The sequence below is a fragment of the Corvus hawaiiensis genome, chromosome 7 (assembly GCF_020740725.1).
Source record: "Corvus hawaiiensis isolate bCorHaw1 chromosome 7, bCorHaw1.pri.cur, whole genome shotgun sequence".
Lineage (NCBI taxonomy): Eukaryota > Metazoa > Chordata > Aves > Passeriformes > Corvidae > Corvus > Corvus hawaiiensis.
The window spans coordinates 35,329,204-35,348,702 of NC_063219.1; the positions used below are offsets into that span (position 1 = coordinate 35,329,204).

The 19,499-nt window shown below is 38.2% G+C and overlaps 1 protein-coding gene across 1 annotated transcript in view; it reads right to left on the minus strand.

Moving 5' to 3' along the window:
• Nucleotides 1–7,259: 7,259 nt before the first annotated feature.
• The window catches only part of LOC125328887 (von Willebrand factor D and EGF domain-containing protein-like), a 170,413-nt gene continuing 158,173 nt past the window's right edge, over nt 7,260–19,499 (minus strand). The window contains exons 28-29 of the mRNA XM_048310082.1: nt 13,784–13,881; nt 7,260–7,554 (exon numbers count right to left, since the gene is read on the minus strand). Of these exons, the coding sequence (XP_048166039.1) occupies nt 7,540–7,554; nt 13,784–13,881 (113 nt within the window). The 3' untranslated portion in view covers nt 7,260–7,539. The remainder of the gene's footprint in view (nt 7,555–13,783; nt 13,882–19,499) is intronic.

The window sequence follows — 19,499 nt, forward strand, 5'->3', positions numbered from 1 at the left end:
AAGTAATCTCTGATTAGTTTGTATGGCATATTAAACAATGACAATATGCTTTTCAATAAAGATACCCTGGGGAATGGTTTCAAATCCCAGTGCCTACTAGTCATCTTTCTAATTTGCAAATAATTTCAGGCTTCTTTTGCTGTTACAGCCTAAACTCAGTTACAAGCTCTTCTTTTCTCCAGGTTTCTGTTATGTGGGTTTTGAATTCTTTATAGATAACCTTTTGAAATCAAAGAAATTCTCTTTTTTTTTTGGTGAGGGTTTACTTGCTTGTTAGTTCACTGCAGCTCTTGGGCTGGGACATGGGGTAGTTCCTGCTACCTGTGTGTTCTCTCCTGAGGGAGCCCAAGGAGAAAACAGATGGTTTTTGGGCAGGTCAATGGATCCATGTTAAATGTTTGCATGATGTCATCCACCTTGGCTGAGGGAGAAAGAGAGAATCCTACAGACTCTTCCTGGGGCAAGAGAACCTGTAGCTGGGAATCCAGCAGAGATTGTGTGGTGTTGGAAAGCTTGTGGAGGAACTATGGGGAGCTTTGCTTGTATAAGGCTGTGAGCTTGACCTCAAAATTAGCCAGAAAACTTTCTAAATCCCTGCCTAATTTGTTTTGCTGCTGTTTTAAGTCCTCCCTCCCTCAGTTGTGCTATTAATATTGTACAAACTTTGATCAGATGAGATGCCTACTACAAATCTGTGAGTGCCCCTAACTTGCATAAAATCAAGTGTATTGCAGTACTTCTTAACCAGGAAAACTCAAAGCTACTGACTACAAATCCAAGCATGAAATGATCCAAAGTGAAACTCTATCTCATGTGGCCTTTTCTCCTTCATCTAAATTTAGCCCTCAAGGACACAGATGCATTTTGCTGCGCCCTTGCACCCAAGGACAGGACTTAGCCCAGAGCATCCAGGCAAAGCACTCTGCAGCACTCAGGCAGTAACAGATCGCAGCACTGCACCGTCAGTGCAGCATTAAAATTGCAGACTAAGGCTTCTTTCCATGGGCACAAAACACCACACAAACATTGGAAGCACTTTGTGGTGTCAGGCTGCTGGCACAAAACTCTTCTTTTTAAGCACAGGGACAGTTTTTCCCCCATCTGTGGAATATTTATTAGTTTGCAGATTGCTAATTAACGGGGATGAGTGTACTAGTGCATTTAGGTTCATGCTGTAACTTAGCTGTTAAAATGTGTTTAGCTTGAAATTTACTTTCTAAAGTTTAATGCAGTTGAAATATGGACTAAACAGTGGCAGCCAGGCCTTGGAAACGTTTGCCTTGATTTTGATTTGTCTGAGTTTTGGCTTCTCTTTGTGGTGCTCTGTGCCCTTAAACCAGTCATGGACTTTGAAAGAGTTATGGCTTTTGAGTAGCACTATGTCCAGCTGAATCTTGAGTGTCTGACATTAGGGAATCCACAACTTCCCTGGGGAGATTATTCAAACTCCTGATTGTTTCCATTGTGAACAATTTCCCTTATGTCTCTAATCAGAATCTCCCAGGATTAATTTGTACCCATCACCTTCTGCCTTTTCCGCACAAATCCTCGTAAAAAGGGAGACTCCATCTTCTTTACAAGACACACTTTAAACCCTCTTTACATGTAAATATTTTTCCTGTTTAGACTGTAATCCTAGAATATTTTCATGCTATTTTATGTAAATGTTCTTTACCTTTCTTTTCTAATCCAGATAGTCTCTAATGTAATAGTTTCTAATTCAGATCCTATCTGCCCTTACCCCTAGCTTTTTTTACTTGCTGCTGTAACCCTTCCCAGTTTCTTTTTATTTTTTTTTGTCAGCCCTTGTGACTCAAAAATTCACCTTCAGCTTTTGTTACCTTGAGATTAAGCCTGGCTTTCTTCTGTTTATTTTGAATTCATTCACCTCCTCCTACTCTGTTTTTTTTTTTTTTAAAGGAAAGGCAAATCAGTGCTCTGGGATTACTTTGTAATATCTGTATATCCTTATGACATTTTTATTCCCTCTGCTCTTGCCTTGTTCAGATACCACCCTACTTATTCCATTGCTTTATTTTATAATGTCCTGAACCTTGCATAAATTAAATAACTGATGATTTTCCTTATTGATCTTCCCAGCTACAATCTAAACCACTTTTGCTTAGCTCATTGCTTATGTCTTCACTTGTATCTTTATTCTCAGGTGTTTCCAAGTAGAAGTTGCAAAAATAGTTTTTGTTCTGTATGAAGAAATAGTGAATAGAGCCAGGTTTGGATTTCTTTTTGTGTGTGAATAGAACTTTGGTCATTTTTATCTCCTGAAGTAAATCTCTGCCTCGTGCCTTCATGAACCTCCAATCTTCTTCAGTAATTTGGTCTGGTAAAGTGATGGCAGGTCGTAGCTGTCGAGGGGAAAATGATTGCTTGGTTTAGAAGGGCATAAGATTTTAAAAGTGTTTTAATAGCAGGAGAAAGATTTTGAAATGGTCTCTGTATTAAAGGGCAAATGAACATATGAGCTTGATAGAGGCTTGTGGTACTAAACAGATAGGCTGCTTCATCTTGTGCACGCTGAAATTCTATTTCAGTCCAGCAGACTTAGTTAAAATGTGAAATAAACAGGCTTGGTAATCACAAAGGTTTGGATCTTCATTCTCTGAGAGGTCTGTGTTAGTGACAAACCCTTTGTTGGCTCTCAGAAACTTGACACAGAGTATAGGAAGGCATGCAGCTTTTGAACAGGCTAATCTGGATTTGCTGCACCCTTATGACAAATCTGTCGTACACCTGACATGGACTCTAACAGCACTGACAATCTAATAAATCAGTCATGGGTAATGCATGCTGAAAGCTGCTACAGGGAAAAAAAAAGAGAGGAAAAAGGCAGGGACTTGAGAGCAAATCAGGAGCAGGTTTCTTTCCTCCCATGGCTGTAAGGCAAACTGATTAAAAGTTGCTGTATTCTCTTAGTAAACTCATCACAAGTTATTCCCACCTTCCTGATGCAGTACAAATGCCAGCAAGTTACATGTCTAGATTGAAATTATTTCTAAACAAAGGGAAAAGAAATCTAGCCAGGTGTCAATGAAATCATCTGGGAAATTGGCTGATTCCACCCAAAACACTGTCATGACAGAAGAATAAAATTTCAAGAGCAAAGTTAATACAAAAGAAATTTGACAAAATTAGGATCATCAGGATAAATGTTCTTTCTGTTTCAGACTGAGAGTTTATCAGACTAGGGCTTTTCCTTGGAGTCACTTTCCAGTTTTAATAGAGAGGCTTCTCCAAGCCAGTTTAGCTGCAGAGTTTGGGAAGATGTGGAGTTACCTGTCAAATGGGAAAGTAATAACAACTGGGTCTGACACAGAGAAGAGAGAGAAGGATGTAATTCTTTGAACTCTGAAGAGGTCAACTAAGATGTCAATTTGGAATGGAGTTGCCTGGGACTCAGGCAGAGGCAGAAAAGAAAGGCAATTTGTGTCTTAGTTTAGGAGCAGAGACAGAACACATCCTCTTGGATATGGGAGTGGGCATGGAGAGAAGACAGGCACAGACTGCGCTGCAGGAGCCGGACTTCACCTCTGCTGGAGGAGCTCCTGCACCTCTGCTCACAGTGCAGGGCCTGGAGCTTTTACAAAAGAACTGCACAGTGCATCTGTGTGTTCCTCTTCCTGGGAGAAACTGGCTAAAATCCCCCAAACCTCAGCAGAAATAGATAGGAAGCAATAGAGAGGACAGAGGAATGTCTGTGTCCTGCAAGGGAGAGACCTTCTTCCTGTCCAAACCTGCCCCTGAGATCCTGTTCTCTAGCATAGTGATGACTTGTTCTGAAGAATGATCATTAATTTTGGATGTGGCAGCTCCTACCTAGAGCTCCTGAGCATGAATTAGTTTGCCCAAGTATATATAGTAATCTTAGAGGTACATATTGTTATGCATATTTTGTATATTCTGGTAAGTCCTGCTCCTTCCCCAAATGATATCAATGTTAAAAAATTAATTGAGCATAAAGATGTAGTATAAGGTCCACAGAGCATATAGTTAATTAAGGCTTTTGTAGTTAAATAATTAAAAAGGAAAATAATTCTATGCATAATTCCATGTTCCTTTATTTATGTATGTGGAGTATTGCAAAGTCTTTCTCATTTGGGATGTGATTGTGAGTTGGCAGATCCTCTCAGTGTGTCATCAGCTTGAAATGAGCCCCAAACTTTCCTCATTTCAATCCATCCCTGGCTGTTGTATCAGTGTTCCATGTGGAACAGGGTTTTCTGGTTTAAATACCCACAGAGACCAGCTCATGCTTCTCTCCCTATGGGTGGTCTCCCTCAGTCAGAGTTAGTGGCTTCTGCTGTTGTACTTATTCATGGATAAATCAAGGAATGACATCTGGAGGCCCCCAAAAGTGGGACATTTCTGATGCAAAACTGCTTATTTTCAAAAGAGTTAAGATATTGTATCTATCTATTCTACAGGGAGAACATGCACTTCTTTAAACTTAAAATGCACTTCATAACACGAGAGAAAAAAACCCTTTTAAAATGAAATGGTACTTTCCCTTATGGAATGCTGAATAACATGGCTATTTTTCCATTAATAGGTTTTTTTGTTTTTTGTTTTTTTTTTTTTTTTTGCTTCAAAGCAATTTTTACGAGGTTTTGAGCTGATGTACTCTGGTGATGCACATATGTGCACAGGTACCTATGTTCAGTGGAACTTGTACCTGTCCCATCTTTTTGGCAAAGGTTAAAAGTGGCAACATAGCCCCCAAAAATAAGTCCTTTATACGTTTTGTAGCCTCCTGCTTTCTAGGCAGAAAAAGTGTAGGGGACACCTTCTGTCTTGAAAACAACACAAACCCTAAGCAAATCCTAAAAGAATAGAGACAGTGACTTAATGTTTAAGCATCCACATGAATGAATATTATAAACCATGGATGAGTTAAATCTGCCAATTACTGTGCTCTCAAAAAGTTTCATATTAAGCAAAAACCCCTAAAGGTCCCCCTTCTTCCTAATGGTTCTGTTTGCTATTCCCATAAAAAGAGAACATGATTTATTGTACCCTATTTATTCTGGGTTTAATAGGATTTTGAAACAAGTCTTCAGCAAACAAAGAATATTGGAAGTCCTAATGACAATTAGAAGTTAGTTCTAAGTAACTCATAACTTCAAGTACTGAGCTGGTACAATATTTTTGGTGGAGTGCAGTTACTAAGACTTCTGCCTTTAGCTCCTTTTTGTATTTTTGGACATATAACAGAGGCAGTGGCTTATAAAACAAGATTTAGAAAAATTAGACCTTTTTTTTTGCAAGAAAATGTCCCTATTGGATAGCTTTCAACAAGGTGTAAAACATGTATGAAATTCTAAAGAATAATTTTTCTCTTATCCGATACCTTGTTTCAAACACATTTAGGGAGTAAAGTAATTGCCCCATCTAGGGAGTTTTTAGCAAAGAGTATTGAACAATCGAGGGAAGCAAATGAGTTAAGTGACTGTGAGAAAAGGAAGAGTGTCAAATTCATCCTTCAGGAAGAAGAGTTACACTGACAGGGCCTGTGAGCCAAAGTAACTGTAGGTTACCCATAGTATCAGATACCAGAGCTTGAGTGTTGCTATTATTTAGCAATTGTTTCTGTTTTATAAGCACACATGAACACTCCTCAGTGACACAAAACCTTTTTGAACTGTCTGAAAACAGATGGGGATGAAGGTTGTCTCAAATAGTCCCTTCCAGAAATACAGTGAGACTGCAAGGTGTGAAAAGCTGTTTTAGATTTTCAAATCCAATCTTGGCAAGTAGTTTTGATCATTAGCATTGTCTCTGGTAGGCAGGGAGGCAAAGTAATAGAAATCTTTTTTATTGATTGGGGCTGTACTTGAAGAAAGGTGTAATTGCCACCCTAAATTTAATCTTGTGGATACACATCAGGTGCCAATGTTCTGTTTTAGTATTAATGTCTTCCTGGAACTGCTAAAAAACTTCATATTAACATTGCTGACTGTGGTCTAGATCAGAGTGTATAAGTAAAATATAGGAGGGATTTTTGAACACTGGTCCTTTAAGTGTTTCTAGGAGGCTTTCAAGGAGCATCCAGCATAATTTGCTTTTTTAATCTTTTGCAATTGGGACACTTTTTACACTGGAGCGGTTGCTAACATAAAATAAAACTTCAGAAATAAAGAATAGAAAATCATTCATTGGAGAACAGAATATATTGTTTTAAAAACAATTTGCTATATTAGTTAAATATGGGCAAAAATGCTATTCCTAGAAGAAGGGAAGGAGGAGTGTTTTGGTGAATTATAGTAGCTACGGTTTTTCCAGGCTTTTTTTTAATGACTTAATTTGGAGTATTCAAGCATGTCACAGTACGTTTTTGATTCTTATAAATTGACAGCAAGAGTCAGATCAAATATTACACCTAGTTACTGTTACAGTCCTGAAGGTTCAATCAAAAAGTCCTTGCTTGTGTCATTGTTCCCCTCAGTTTCTCCAGGAAGAATGAGGGAATATCAAAATTTCTGTATTCCTCAATCAAGGCATCCAAGATTTCAGTCTGTATTTGCCCTGAATCTTCCAGTGAGACAAACAAAAGCAGAAGGTGGATACCCAGAGCGTTTAGGATTTACCTTACAGAACCTGAGTTGTCCAAGGTGACAGTTTAGGAATCTTTTTTTCCAATTGAACTTATACTTGTTTTTATTCCCTTCTTCACACTCCTTTCTCCTCTTGCCAATTTTTCCACATCAGTACCTCTGCTTGTGATGAAACACCTGGTAGGTGAGACAATTTTGCAGATTAGGCTGCAAATTTCTGAGCCCACCTAGATTTTCCAGTATTTCACCAATTGTATGATTAGAAGGATGGTTTTCTAAAATGCTTCCAGGGATTTAGGCTGTTTGGCTACCAGGGACTTTGTGAGTCCTTAGCCTATCTATGGTTGACTGACCCAGGAAAAGCCTTTGTTTCCCCAGGTGCTGCATTGATACCTCCCCAAATAAATGCTGACACATTAACAACTCAGAAAACAAAAACATTTGGCTTTAGCAGTTACTCAGCAGAAAGACACGGAGCTCATGTCAGTTAAACATGATTGAAGTATTTTCATTTGTAGTCACTGAAATATCTCAGTCAAATCGGGATCTTATTTATTCATTTATCTTTAGACTGCGGGTAAACATACATGTTTATTAAAAAATTAAAAAAAATAGAGGAAATTCATCTGTGCCATCAATTTTTAATGAAAGCAGGATAACAGGGCACTAAATTTTTATTATAAAGTGCTCTGTACCATTGTAAAATCTTGTTGTCAGGAGCAGTTGTGATGGTGTCACTACAGCCACAGATCATAAATTTGAGTCTTGCCATGGACAGATTTAAAAATAAATGCTGGTTTATTGACATATGAGAAAGATTTTGGCTTTTTTCTTTACTCTTCTGTGTGGTTATATAAAGGTAAAAGGGAGAGAACTAGCAATTTCTTCACACTGCATCTTCCCAAACGAAAAACGTGCTCAGTGCCAGATTATCAATACCCAAATGATTGCCTTCATTGTCCTGCTGTTCTCTTCATCCTACTGGGAGCTGCAAAAAAGAAATAAGGATTCAGCTGCTTTTGGGACTACAGAAGAAACAGCCTCATGCATGGGGTGTCATGTAAGAAACATTACATGCAAGTACTCAACTGATTTATTCTAGTTGCTGTATTTTCTTTGGAATTTATGTAATTCTGGCAAAATCACAATCCACCTTTTTTTTCCTCCCCCACAATTTTGACTTAGGTAACCAAAGGCTTTATTAACCCGGGAATGAAGACCATGTTTTTGAAGGGGCTTAAGCAGTGGAATGATGGATGGAAGTGTTCCCAAAGCATGCACGTAAAGTGCTATCACCGAGCTGAGGCTGGTTTCTGCTCCATCGCCCCAACAGGAAAATAGCAATATTGCTGCAATGATTCCGCTTAGGCTCTATTATTTGTGGTGGCGCTTGACAGTTATGGAGTTGGAATTCAATTTCTTTCATCTAAAACAGGTGTGCCTTTAAAAAAAAAAAAAGTCACTCTGCCACTTTTGTATAACGCATGGAGATTGTTGGCTTCTTGCCTGAAAGCGTTTCAGGGCACTTATCCCATTTTCATAGAGCAGAAGTTGTCCATGAGTATCATCCCGGTTTAAATACATGAGTGAATTTGCTTTATCTCAAAGCAAGATAATAGATGATATGAAAAGCTTTATTTTATACTAGCATATACATTTAAGAACCGTTCTGAAGGGCATTTTTGTAGAAATCTCTATTACAAAGCACATAAAGAGGTTGATGTTATTTTATTATTCAGGACAAGAAGAAAGGTGTTTGTTAATCTTGATATATCTGTATTTGATATGACAGGTTAACCTTGATATTAGCATCATGTATCCAAATTTTTCTTCTTCATTTTTGACTCTAATATACCTTTCCTTACTTTCAGATAGTGAGGTATCTAGGCATTATTTGTGACTAGTACATGGCACATTAATTTTATATGAAAAGGCTCCTACAAGTGCGCGCTGGGATTTAGACAGGTTTAGTTAGGATAGGGATTTGAGAAAAAAAAAAAATGTAATATCTGCAAGAGTGAGATATGTTTATTGAGGTCAGATAAAAATATTTGTGCATGTTTGCATATACATATACATATTTCCATGTATGTATATACACATTTAGATGGAAATGTCTATCTGGATTTTAAATGTGCATATTTTTATGCCTAAGTTTACAAATGTATATATAAATATATGGATATATATGCACAAATAGTCTGACCAACAGACATGTGCAGCTCGATACTGCTTGTATTTGACTTTGCCTTTCTAATCTCATATTGCTTCCATTTACTTGTCAAATAATTTACAAAGAGACAAGCTGTATTTTCAGAAAACTCCACAGATGACTTGTACATTGACTCATGCTGAATGCAGCTGGGATAACTTGAACACCCTTGATTTGTGGTTTAATGTCTCTTAATGTATAAATGAACTAAGTAATAGTGATGTGAAGGTCACTAGTTGCAGCAAAGGATTGCCTTAATACGAGAAATAGTTTATTAAAGACACTGTGTATTTTCAGGCTGTACTGAAATCAATAGTGGGTTTAATCTTTGGGAGGTACTCACTGGGTTCATTCCTAGGGAATGGATGGCCAGTTACTGTTCCATTCACTGGTGAATTCCAGAGATAAAAATGACTTCTATAAGATTTGCCTTTTCTTAATTATTGTTTTCTGCAACAGGCTACACTTCCCAGTACCTTTCTGCCTTAGAATAAATATTCAAGAGACAGACAAGTTTAGCACATTAATATTTAAACTCTTATTGGGAAAATACACCATCACGATTGCTTGTAGTGTAATATTATGTACCATTTATATCTAACCAGATAACATTGTTTAGCTTAAATTAATTCTGTTGGCTTAATTAATGCTATTACTTTAATCCATTTAGGAAGGCAAAAACAACAAGGAAAGCGTGATGGTATCAGTTAGGACAACAGATACGGTATCAGTTTCAACTTCCCACAAATTCCCTGTTGTACAAATGATGCAGTGATTGTCTCAGTCTCTGTTGGGACTAAAGCTTCCATTGGAACAAATGGAACAAACCCAGGTTTGTTTAGCCTGTTTTGTTTGGGTCACCCCTTGCAGCCCTGAACAAATGTGCTCTAAGGGCAGGTTTGAACGCAAAAGTCAGCGCGAGCATTTGTCTTCATGTCTGCCATGGAACTTGCTAAATTATCTGGATCTCTCCGAGTCAATACAAATTAAAAATATGCACAAGGCTTCTAAGAGAGTGATTGCTATTCTAGCAAGTTCATTAGCCTTCTGAGGAATGCTGTTGGCAGGCTTTGTTTAGCACAAGTCCAAAACAAAGTAAAGCAAAAATGTCACAAAATGAATTGCAAATCAATTGACAATATAAATGTGGGAAATAGGATGTAGATGATGAATAATTTAGGGAAATGTATATTGTTCCTCCAGGAGTCTTAACTGCACAAATGGGAACAATACTAAAGATTACAGCGGAGAAAGGGGGAATAACTTGATTAAACAAATATGGGCCATCCAGCTTTTCCAAGTACACTGGCAAAACCAGACTCCAGGCACTGTTTAGTTTGTGGACAAAAAAAGAGTTCTTCAGGGAGGCTTTTTTGTTTCCAGCTCTCTGCATCTATTCACATCAGACAATTTGACTGGATTTGTGACGTTTCCACTATTTCCACAGTAAATAATTCTTGCCCTGCAGATGCTTGGTGCAAAAAAACCCAAACCAAAACAAAATAAAGACACAGGGAGGATGGAACTAGATGATGTTTAAGGTCCCTTCCAACCCAAACCATTCTGCAAGTCCATGATTCTCTTTCCTTAGTGTCTTCAGTCTGTACTCTGAAAAAAAAAAAAAAAGCTAAAAACTAATATTTCACTCTAATTTTATGAGAATAAGTTGAAGACCAAAAATTAAGTTTACAGGAGGAAATCAGTCTCCTAAACTGGATAAGAGGCAATTACATTGCATTCCTTCCCCATTTAACTTCAGGCTCAGTTACCTAGAGAATCCCTTGTCAGCTGCTGCTGAAGGGAGGGAAGAGGCTGCTCCTCTCCAATTTAATCTGGGTTTTTTGACAAATTTTATGTGTCACTGCTACTGTATTGTTCCCATTATTTGAAGATTCATAACAGAAACAGAGCAAACCATGAGTTTTAACTCCCATAGCAAAACATAGTGGTAAATCCAGCAGGGAGGAGAGAAGATGCAGATGACACAGGCAAGGCTGATGTGCTCAGTGCCTCGTCCTCACTCTTCACAGGAAGGTTAAATGTGACAAAAGGTTTGACATGATCAGAATTAGCAAGGGAACATGAATGTAAGGGAGAACAGGGAAGGAACGGAGTATTTAGATTCAGAAAAGTCAGATTTAAGGTCTGTTTACAAGGTTAAATGGCTGGGCAATAAACTGGGATTTGCATTTATGGCATGCTATCTGCTGTGTATTAACTCCCCATAAGGAACATCTCAGTAAATAAGAGGGTCTTTACATGAAGCAGCTTTTCCAGGTCAAGAGATCCTCAGAGTTACCCCAGCATATTTAAAGAAGCGGTTTCTAAGCCAGCAGTGATTTGCTTTGAGAACTCCCAAAGGATATAAATAGTCCCAATAAACATAGTACATGTCTTTAGATGAGAAAAAAGAAGGAAAAGCAAGGGAATGACAGCCAAAGACTCAGACTAAGTTGGTGTCTGGGGAGATGCTAACATAAATTATTAAACAATCAATTTATAAGCTCCTCAAGCTTAGTGAGGGAAGCAGTCACTCTGTCCACAAAGAACAGATGTTTTTCACTTTAGGGAGCTTCTGATATGACTCAGACAGTCATGCCAGTAAGTATGATTCATAATAAATTAGTAAGGAGCAAGGCCTGTTTGAGAAAGCATTATCAAGGAATAATTTTATCAATAGTCTGTAGGTCCTGATTTTTCTGCTATTCACCACTTTCCTTAATGTCTCAGGCAATGAGATGTCACATTTTTGAACAATGTCACACTTGGAGGCAGTGCAAGCGGGCTTAGAATTAAAAATCTGTTTGATAAATGGGTGAAGCAGCTTGAAATCCATAAGACAAAATTAAGTAAAGATGATAAAGATGGTGCTTTCAGAGGAAAAGTCAACTGCACCAATGCCAAATGGGAAACGAGTGATAAGGTGTCAGGACTGTGGGAAAGACGGAGCTTGTGCAGAGCTGTGGCAGAAAAATGTAAATCTCTTTCTCTAAATGTATTAATCAGAGGCAGGAGCCACTTGGGGAGGGAGCTGCCACTTGGGGGCTGGAGCTCAGCCACAGCATGCCAGGAAGGACGTGGGGAAACTGGAGTTTAGAGAGAGAACAGAGCTTGCACCTTGGTTGGTCTGGCTCAGGAAAATGGGACGGAATCAGGCAGCAGAGGCTCCAGTTTCCTTCAGACATGTAAGTGTTGCCTCTGAGAGATCTGAGCTAACTTTTCCCTGTGACTACCAAGGTTGAACCAAGAAGTATCAATTTTACTCACAGCAGACTGGGTGTATATTCTGTGTCAGGAAAATCAAAACTGTGCTCTAATAATGCAGCTAAATACTTGAACAATTACTCTGATATCCATGACTGACAGGCTTGGAGAAGAAGTTGATTAAAGCCTTTGCAGATTGTTCACTTACACCCAATCCAGTCTGATAAATGAACTCTTGGGACACCTACCATCCCAAGTTTTTACAGAAACGCGGGTACGTGTACAGTTTACTGTAAGCTATGCTAGTAAGTTAGCTTTTCATTTCAATATCTCTCATAATTTTGATTTTTTGGAGGAGTAGCTCATTTGCTTTCATATAACATGAGCCATGTAATTTATGTTAGATGCCATGAAATCCATAATATTAATTACTAACTGAATTCAGCTTTCAGCAAGGCTCACAGATTGAAGGAAACCTGTTAAGTTGCTTTTATTCAGAACATTTCCTTCTTCACATCAAAGCAATTCATGTCCATATCAGTGTGGCCAATCAGGATTTCTGCAGAATAAGCCCTGAAACTGAAGAGTGCTTCAAACAGTCTTAAAAACTGTGAGATGAATCATTGCTAGGGAGACATGTGTGTTTGTATGTGTCACTGGTGACTTGGCGTTTTGGACTTACATAATTTGCAAAGTCTTTTTCTGCTTTCTTTTTCTATCAGGACTGATTTAGAGTGTAATAGTTTATTCACGTGGAAAAGGAAGCTTGATTTTTCTTTTTATTTAGTATTTTCTGCTAAGTGCAATAGACTTCCACTTCATTTGTGAAATGACAAATATCCTATTTTGCACATTCACAACTAGAAAAATGCTTGAAAGCAATCCTGGTCATCTTGGTCTGATGGATCCAAAAGGGCAACTCTTGACCTACCAAGGGAGGTCTCCTGAACGGAAGCCCCTGTAGAGAATAATTCCAGTTTATCTAGTCATATCCCTGCTTTCATTTCGACTTCTTCTCTTAATTATTTGAGAAAATGTGCATCTTACTTTCATAGGCTATGGCCAACCTGTTTAATAGATTTTTTTATATATAGAAAATTACATCACTTACTCATCTTATCTACATCATCGTATTTCAGTATTGATGTAGGAGATGTAGTTTAGTAGGAGAATGTACTTGTTAAAAAATTTATACAGGACTTTGTGATATTAAAATCTAATCATCATTAACAAAATTAAGTGACTATCTGAATAGAGTTTCATGCTCTCTCTTAGTATGTTATGTAATTGAAATGAAAATATATTGATTTTTGCCCCTGGCCTTTCAGTACAGGTAAATGATGGGGCAATGTTGTGTTTTGAGAGCTGGAGACTGGGCCAGCCAGGACATCTGTCTGGAATAGTGTTTGTGATATGGGCAATGGCTGTGGCTTAAAGAAAACCAAACTGTTTTGTCTTAGTGGTGATGCAGGGGATGAACTGGACTTGAAGACCTACACTGGTGTGATGGTCAGGTCAAGGCCATCTGCCAGATGTGCTATAGCCTTGCAAACTATTCTGGTAGTCAGACACGTCTCATTGAGGGTAAAGCAAAAAAAAGAGGAAAAAAAAAAAATCTAGAACTTGGATAAAGGCCTAGTTTGCAGCTGAGCAGTCATTAAGCCTCCTTTCAAATATTCTATAACCTTATTTACATCTTCCATAAGGTTAACAGGACTTTATTCCATTTACCTGTAAACTATTTCAGTTACATCTGGTTATTTTTGTCGTTACCATGAGGATCAGTGGGTTTGGGCCTTACCTTCTTTTCACATGCTGAACCAGTATAGCCACTTCTGCAAGCACAGACATTTGGTCTGACGCATCTGCTTCCAAACAAACAGTTCTGCTCACAAAGTGCTGCAAATGAAAGAGAAAGGTCGTTAGAAATACACTTATTCTAAGTCTTGTAGTCAGGATGTGAATATTTAGAAATATTCACGTGGTTTGTCATAGGTTTCTTATGCCTCTCTCATGTTTACAATTTTTAGTTTTTCCTTTTTTTCCCAATGATGGGGAAAGGGAAGACTGTGACAAAGTGATCACCTTGGCTCAGCTGGAAATGCACCAGCACAAGACCTAATTTTTAATGCCAGGATACATTCTGGGCATTGATGGTTGGGCATCAATGTGTCAAAATTGATTTTCTTTTGTTCCAATTAAAAGAAATAACAGCTGTTAAAAAAGCTGACCATGAGCTGAGATGAAAGAATATGTTAAATACGTACTCCCAAAGGTGATGCTATCACAATACATAAATAAATGGGAAAATTTAGTGAACTTCACACCTCTGGAAACCAAATAAGAACCTGTGATTTTATGGTCATAGAGAACCAGTAATGAGCTACTTATCCCAAGGAAAAAGAAATCAGAGAAACATTTTATCTTTAATCTAGAGTGCCACTGCATTTATAAAGGCCCATCAATTTGAAGATATTCTGCTAATAAAAGAATCAGTGTTCTATTATTTTTTAAGAGAGAAAAAAGCAATTAGTCAGATTTCAGCCAGTTTTTCATCCTCATTAGCAGTTTCTATTGTTATGACCTTGTTTTGGCATAGAGGAAAAAGAACAGCCAATTCAGAGGGCACCAATTTAAGAAGAACACACGTGTCACAGTATTTTAATTAGATCTCATGAGTTAAACCTTCCATAAATATTGCCAGAGTATTGTATCCTGGTTACAGGCAGTCAAACTAATGCTTTCAAAACTGGTCAGATGGGACTCAACAAGTGGTTTCCTACGTTTTCTTGTGTGGCAGAGGCATATAGGAAGCTGCCAGCCATGCACCATTAAGACAGAGCTGAAAATGAAGCAGACACATGTCTGTGACCAATCTCCTTCAGGATGGAGCAGAATGTTCCATCAGATTTGAATGAATTTGCTGTATTCCTATGAGGATTCTTTTTTTTGTTTTTTCCACAGAAAATCAACTTTAGCAAATTCAAGAGCTGAAGGATCAAATTCCACAATTTCAGTTTGTTGCACTTATGTTCTGATTTGGACACTAATTTAAGTTCATGCAAAGTCTTTGTGTTGAGATCTGAAGTCTTAGAGACAGACCAGGTCAAACTTCTTTAGGAAACATATTGTGGGATCCTAAGCCTTCCAAAAGGGATTCTCAGAGTTATAATAATTGTTATAATGACCTTGTGAGGCAAGTGTCATCATGTTTAACACCTGGAATTTGTATTGGGTTTGTTCTATCAGGTTATTATGTCAGTGTGGAGGCTGAGGTTTTGGCACAGTAGGGAATATTAAAATCTAAATATCTATAACAAACTGCACAGCTGTGGGGCAGAGGAGCAAAGAACCAGACTTACTGCCACTCTACACATCTTAAGGAGGAGAGGCTGTAACCAGCTTGGCAAAAGGGTATTTTTATAATCAGGTAGTGAGGGCTCATGCTGTGTCAAAACCACTGACCCAGTCCATGTCCAGAATAAGAACACACACAGACCTGCATGTGCTGGTGACCTTCAGGTGCTCCTTTTGGAAAAGCCAGCTCTGTCAGTGGCTATTTGGGGAAGGAGTCCAGTGACCTGGAGCTAGGAACATGTCTTCCTGGTCTGTGAGCTTGTTGATGCATTCCTGCCACTTTGAAAAGGTAAAGTGCTCTTTTCTTGAAACAAAGTTTAAGGAAGAAATTTGGTTTTGTTCGGTGTCTGTTGCAAAATTCTCTTTAAGGTCCAGAACTGTGAACTTCAAACTTCTGAATTTCTCTTTCTTCTGAGAGGGCAGGGGCAAGTTTGAATTCTGGATGTGGAAGGGGCAGAGGAGGAATGAAATCATACTCAAGCTAGAGTGGAGCTTATCATCTGCTGAGTGCTACTCCAGCTCCTCCATGAACCTTGAAAGGACAGATTTATAATTGGAAAATCCTTAGAGTTTCACTCACTGGAACAAAACCATATCCCAAGAAGGATTGCATCGTCAGTGGAAAAGGCTCCTTGTGCCCAAGCAAGTTTTGTTCTGCTGTATGGTAAGCAGGAAGAGAGAGAACTGTGTGTGGTAATATTATTAAAAAAGAACTGTGTATATTTCTATTATTTGTTTGATATGAACATGGGCTGGGGAAAAATGGAAGCTGATTTTCCTTTCAGCTTGGTAGATAAAAGATAGATAAAATAGGAACAGGTAATGCAAAGAGAAGTGGATTTTTCTGCAGATCCCGATAGCATCTGGGGGTGTTCTGGTTCACATGGGCATTAGATGAGGTATTAGGAATTTTTTTCTGTCTGTGGTTTCCCTGATTCTCAGTGGATGCAAATAAATTTTAAAAAGGGAAAATATTTCCTCCTTTTTTTATTCTTTTCTTCCTATCTCTCCCTGTTCACCCCCCAGCTTCTTTCTGTAGTGCTCAGAAAAACAAGAGCTCAGTTAGGAGAAAAGTTAAAAACATTTCAGAGGAAAATTGGAATTGACATCACAGAGGATAATAACAGAGCTGAAGTTCAAATGAGTATTTCATAAATGTATTTACAAGGCATGCTAAGCCACTAAACACTAAAAATGACACCAGCTATGTATGCATTACCCTGTACAGATTCAGCAAAGTCATTTAACAAGCTAAGCTTATGCTAAAATTATAATCAATAAATGCCAATTACAGAAAGAGTTTTATCCCTGCATGTTTAAAGAACAGAGCTATAATTTGCATGCGAATGACATTCTTTTCAAAATTATTTGCTTTTTTTTAAGGTTTGGAAGGGTTACAGAGGAAAGTTTGAAGAAATCCTGCCTGGGATTGTTCAAGGCAGAGAGAGAGAATAGGGAAGAATATTGAGGAAATTATAAGGCCATAAGCTTGACACTTATAACATGCAAATAAAGAGAAGTTATTCTGAAGGGCAATGAGGAGCCAGTATGGGTTCAATAATATTAGAACAGAAGACAGCAGCATGAATTTTAATGATGAACATCCTTCACAACTATAACCTTCTTATACTTTATAATTAATTGTTAGAATTATACCTTGATCCTGCATTCAGAGCCTTAAACAACAGATTTGTACCCCTGGCCAGAAGGCTTCTGACTTTACCGAGTTGTGTTTTGGGTGTATTTGTCAGGGTAATCAGATTCTGCTGCCATTTCTTTGGCCTAATATTTCTTTCTGAGCTCAAGAAAAAGAGAGGTATCAGTTACCAGCACAGGAAGCAAGGGGAAGCCACAGGCATGGAGCTTTAAACGGGGTGTCTAATATGGAATAGAAAGGAAACCACCGATGGGAAAACATGGTGACCCTGAGATACCATTTCCTTCTTTTCAGAAAGGGAAGGTTTCAGATATTTTTGCAGCCATGAAAGCTAAAAATGGGGTCAGACAAAAAACCTTTTAATAGAAGAACCCTCATCTATAAAGCTGCTCTTTTCTACAGCTGAGACACATTGAATATCTCAAGTTACCTTTTTTTAATGCGTTCTTCCAAAAGGTTATTTCCCTACATTTGCAGTAGAGTCTGAAAATTGACCATTATTCCTTAAACTATGCCCCTCAAAGTCATAGGTATTTATCAAGGATAACGTGTGTATTCCACCATACACCTTATTTGTTGGGACAAACGACCTATTTTATCGATTCTCTTTCAGAAGCCATTCTGTTCAGTTACAGATGAGTGCGGAAGAAAACTACTCTTTTGACTGAGCTCTTTATTTACAGTCTGATAAAGGAGAACTATTGTGTTTTATCCATTATCAATGTCTACTGAAAGTCTCTTTTGCTCTTGCTGAGTGCTCTAGTTGCAGCCAGGAACTGGTGAAACTCTAAATAAACTTCCCTGCACAGATGTCTCTGGAACGTCATTGTGAGCTTGGCTGATTGGAGCATTAAGAAATCATAATTCACTGCATGACATGGACGTGCAATTCCATTGTGCATCATTGCAAAAGAGGCAGAGCTTTTGCTTGCGTGATTGCATCTCCAAAATATAGCAGAGCTGTTCCAAATTAGATATAAGCTCCCTAACATACAGTGGATAGCTCTGATATTACAGCCCATTCTAGCTCTCTGAGGCATTTTCAAAATATTTTAGAAATAAAATTATTCTGACTTAGACTTTCTGCAATCTTCATTGCAGTAGAATGGAAAATCTGTACTAGGATACTGTCAATGGCTTTGTCTTCTGGAAGGTTGAAGCATTTTGGGTTATCACTTGTGATGGAGATCTGTGTCTTTGCTCCTGGTGAGAGGTGACAAGAAGATCTGAGACATCAGTATTTGAAATTGTAAATATTTAAATTATTAGCGACCTAAAAGTAGAGAATGTTTTGCCTTTTCTGGTTTAGAAGAAGACTGAAGAAAGAAAATGTTTAGAGAGGAATTATTGTGGCAGTTGCTGCCTCCAGTGATCTTCTTGAATGGCCCATGTAGGCTCAGGCCTTTGTGAATTAGAAACTGAACAGATGGAGGAGATCTGTGACTTCTTATTAAAGATAAATCAAAAAATAGATGTCCAAGATGATTTCTTAATGTTGTCCATTGTCCCTTTCGTTGGCTTAAGGACCTACTCTGGCTATCTCAGTACAATCTATTCCATCTGGGAAATGTCCAGAAAATAGTAGTGGAAGTCTCCGTGCATCCTGTGCTTTAGTTGCCCTCCTAAATGTGTTAGGAAGTCAGTGAGGAAAAAATGAGGTTCAGGGTATAGATGAAACCTGTATCTGCATTTCCATCACCACCATCCCGATAAGGGCAGTTGAGTGAATTCACAGGCTAAAAACAAAGAATGAAGCTGGGATTATCTAATCTTCTCCTACCCTTGAAAAAGCCGCTGAGAAACAATCCAGCCCTAATGGATTCTGGATTACAGAGAAATTACAGTGATCATTGAAAAAACCTTTCCTCTGGATTGTTATTTGTAGAGTGAGATGGAATATTTGCATTATGAAATCGGAACTATTGAAATTAACTAAATGGAAACAACTGAGATGAATAATATAAAAACATAGAATTAATATGTAGTATGAATTAATATATTCAAATATAGTATAACAAACAATATTTATTGATTTAATATAATATCATAGAATAAATAAAAATATGAAGATATTTTGATATAATGAAAAATATGTGGCTACTCCTTTCTTATCTTATAATGTGAATATTTTGCTCTGTTATTGAGTTTAATAGCCAAAGTCTGTAGTTAAAGTGGTGCAAATCTAGGCTGAATTTAGCCTTGCTGATACTACAGCGGAACACAGAATTTGGGAATACATATGCAAGCAAGACTGGGGTGCTGAGCTCAGGGAAACCTCAGGAGCTTAAATGTGACAAAGCAGTTTTGCACAGGGGAGTGGAGTGATGAACCAAAGAGCTCCTTGCCAGAAGTACACGGGTTCTGGCAGAGCCTGTGGGTTTGGCCCGCTGTCCCTGTGCTGCTGGGAGATGGGACAGAGGCCAAAGCAGTACAAGAGCAACAAAAAGAGTAACCAGGGGTTGCTTCCAGGCTGCTGAGCTGCTGCAGCCTGAGCGGCTCCGCC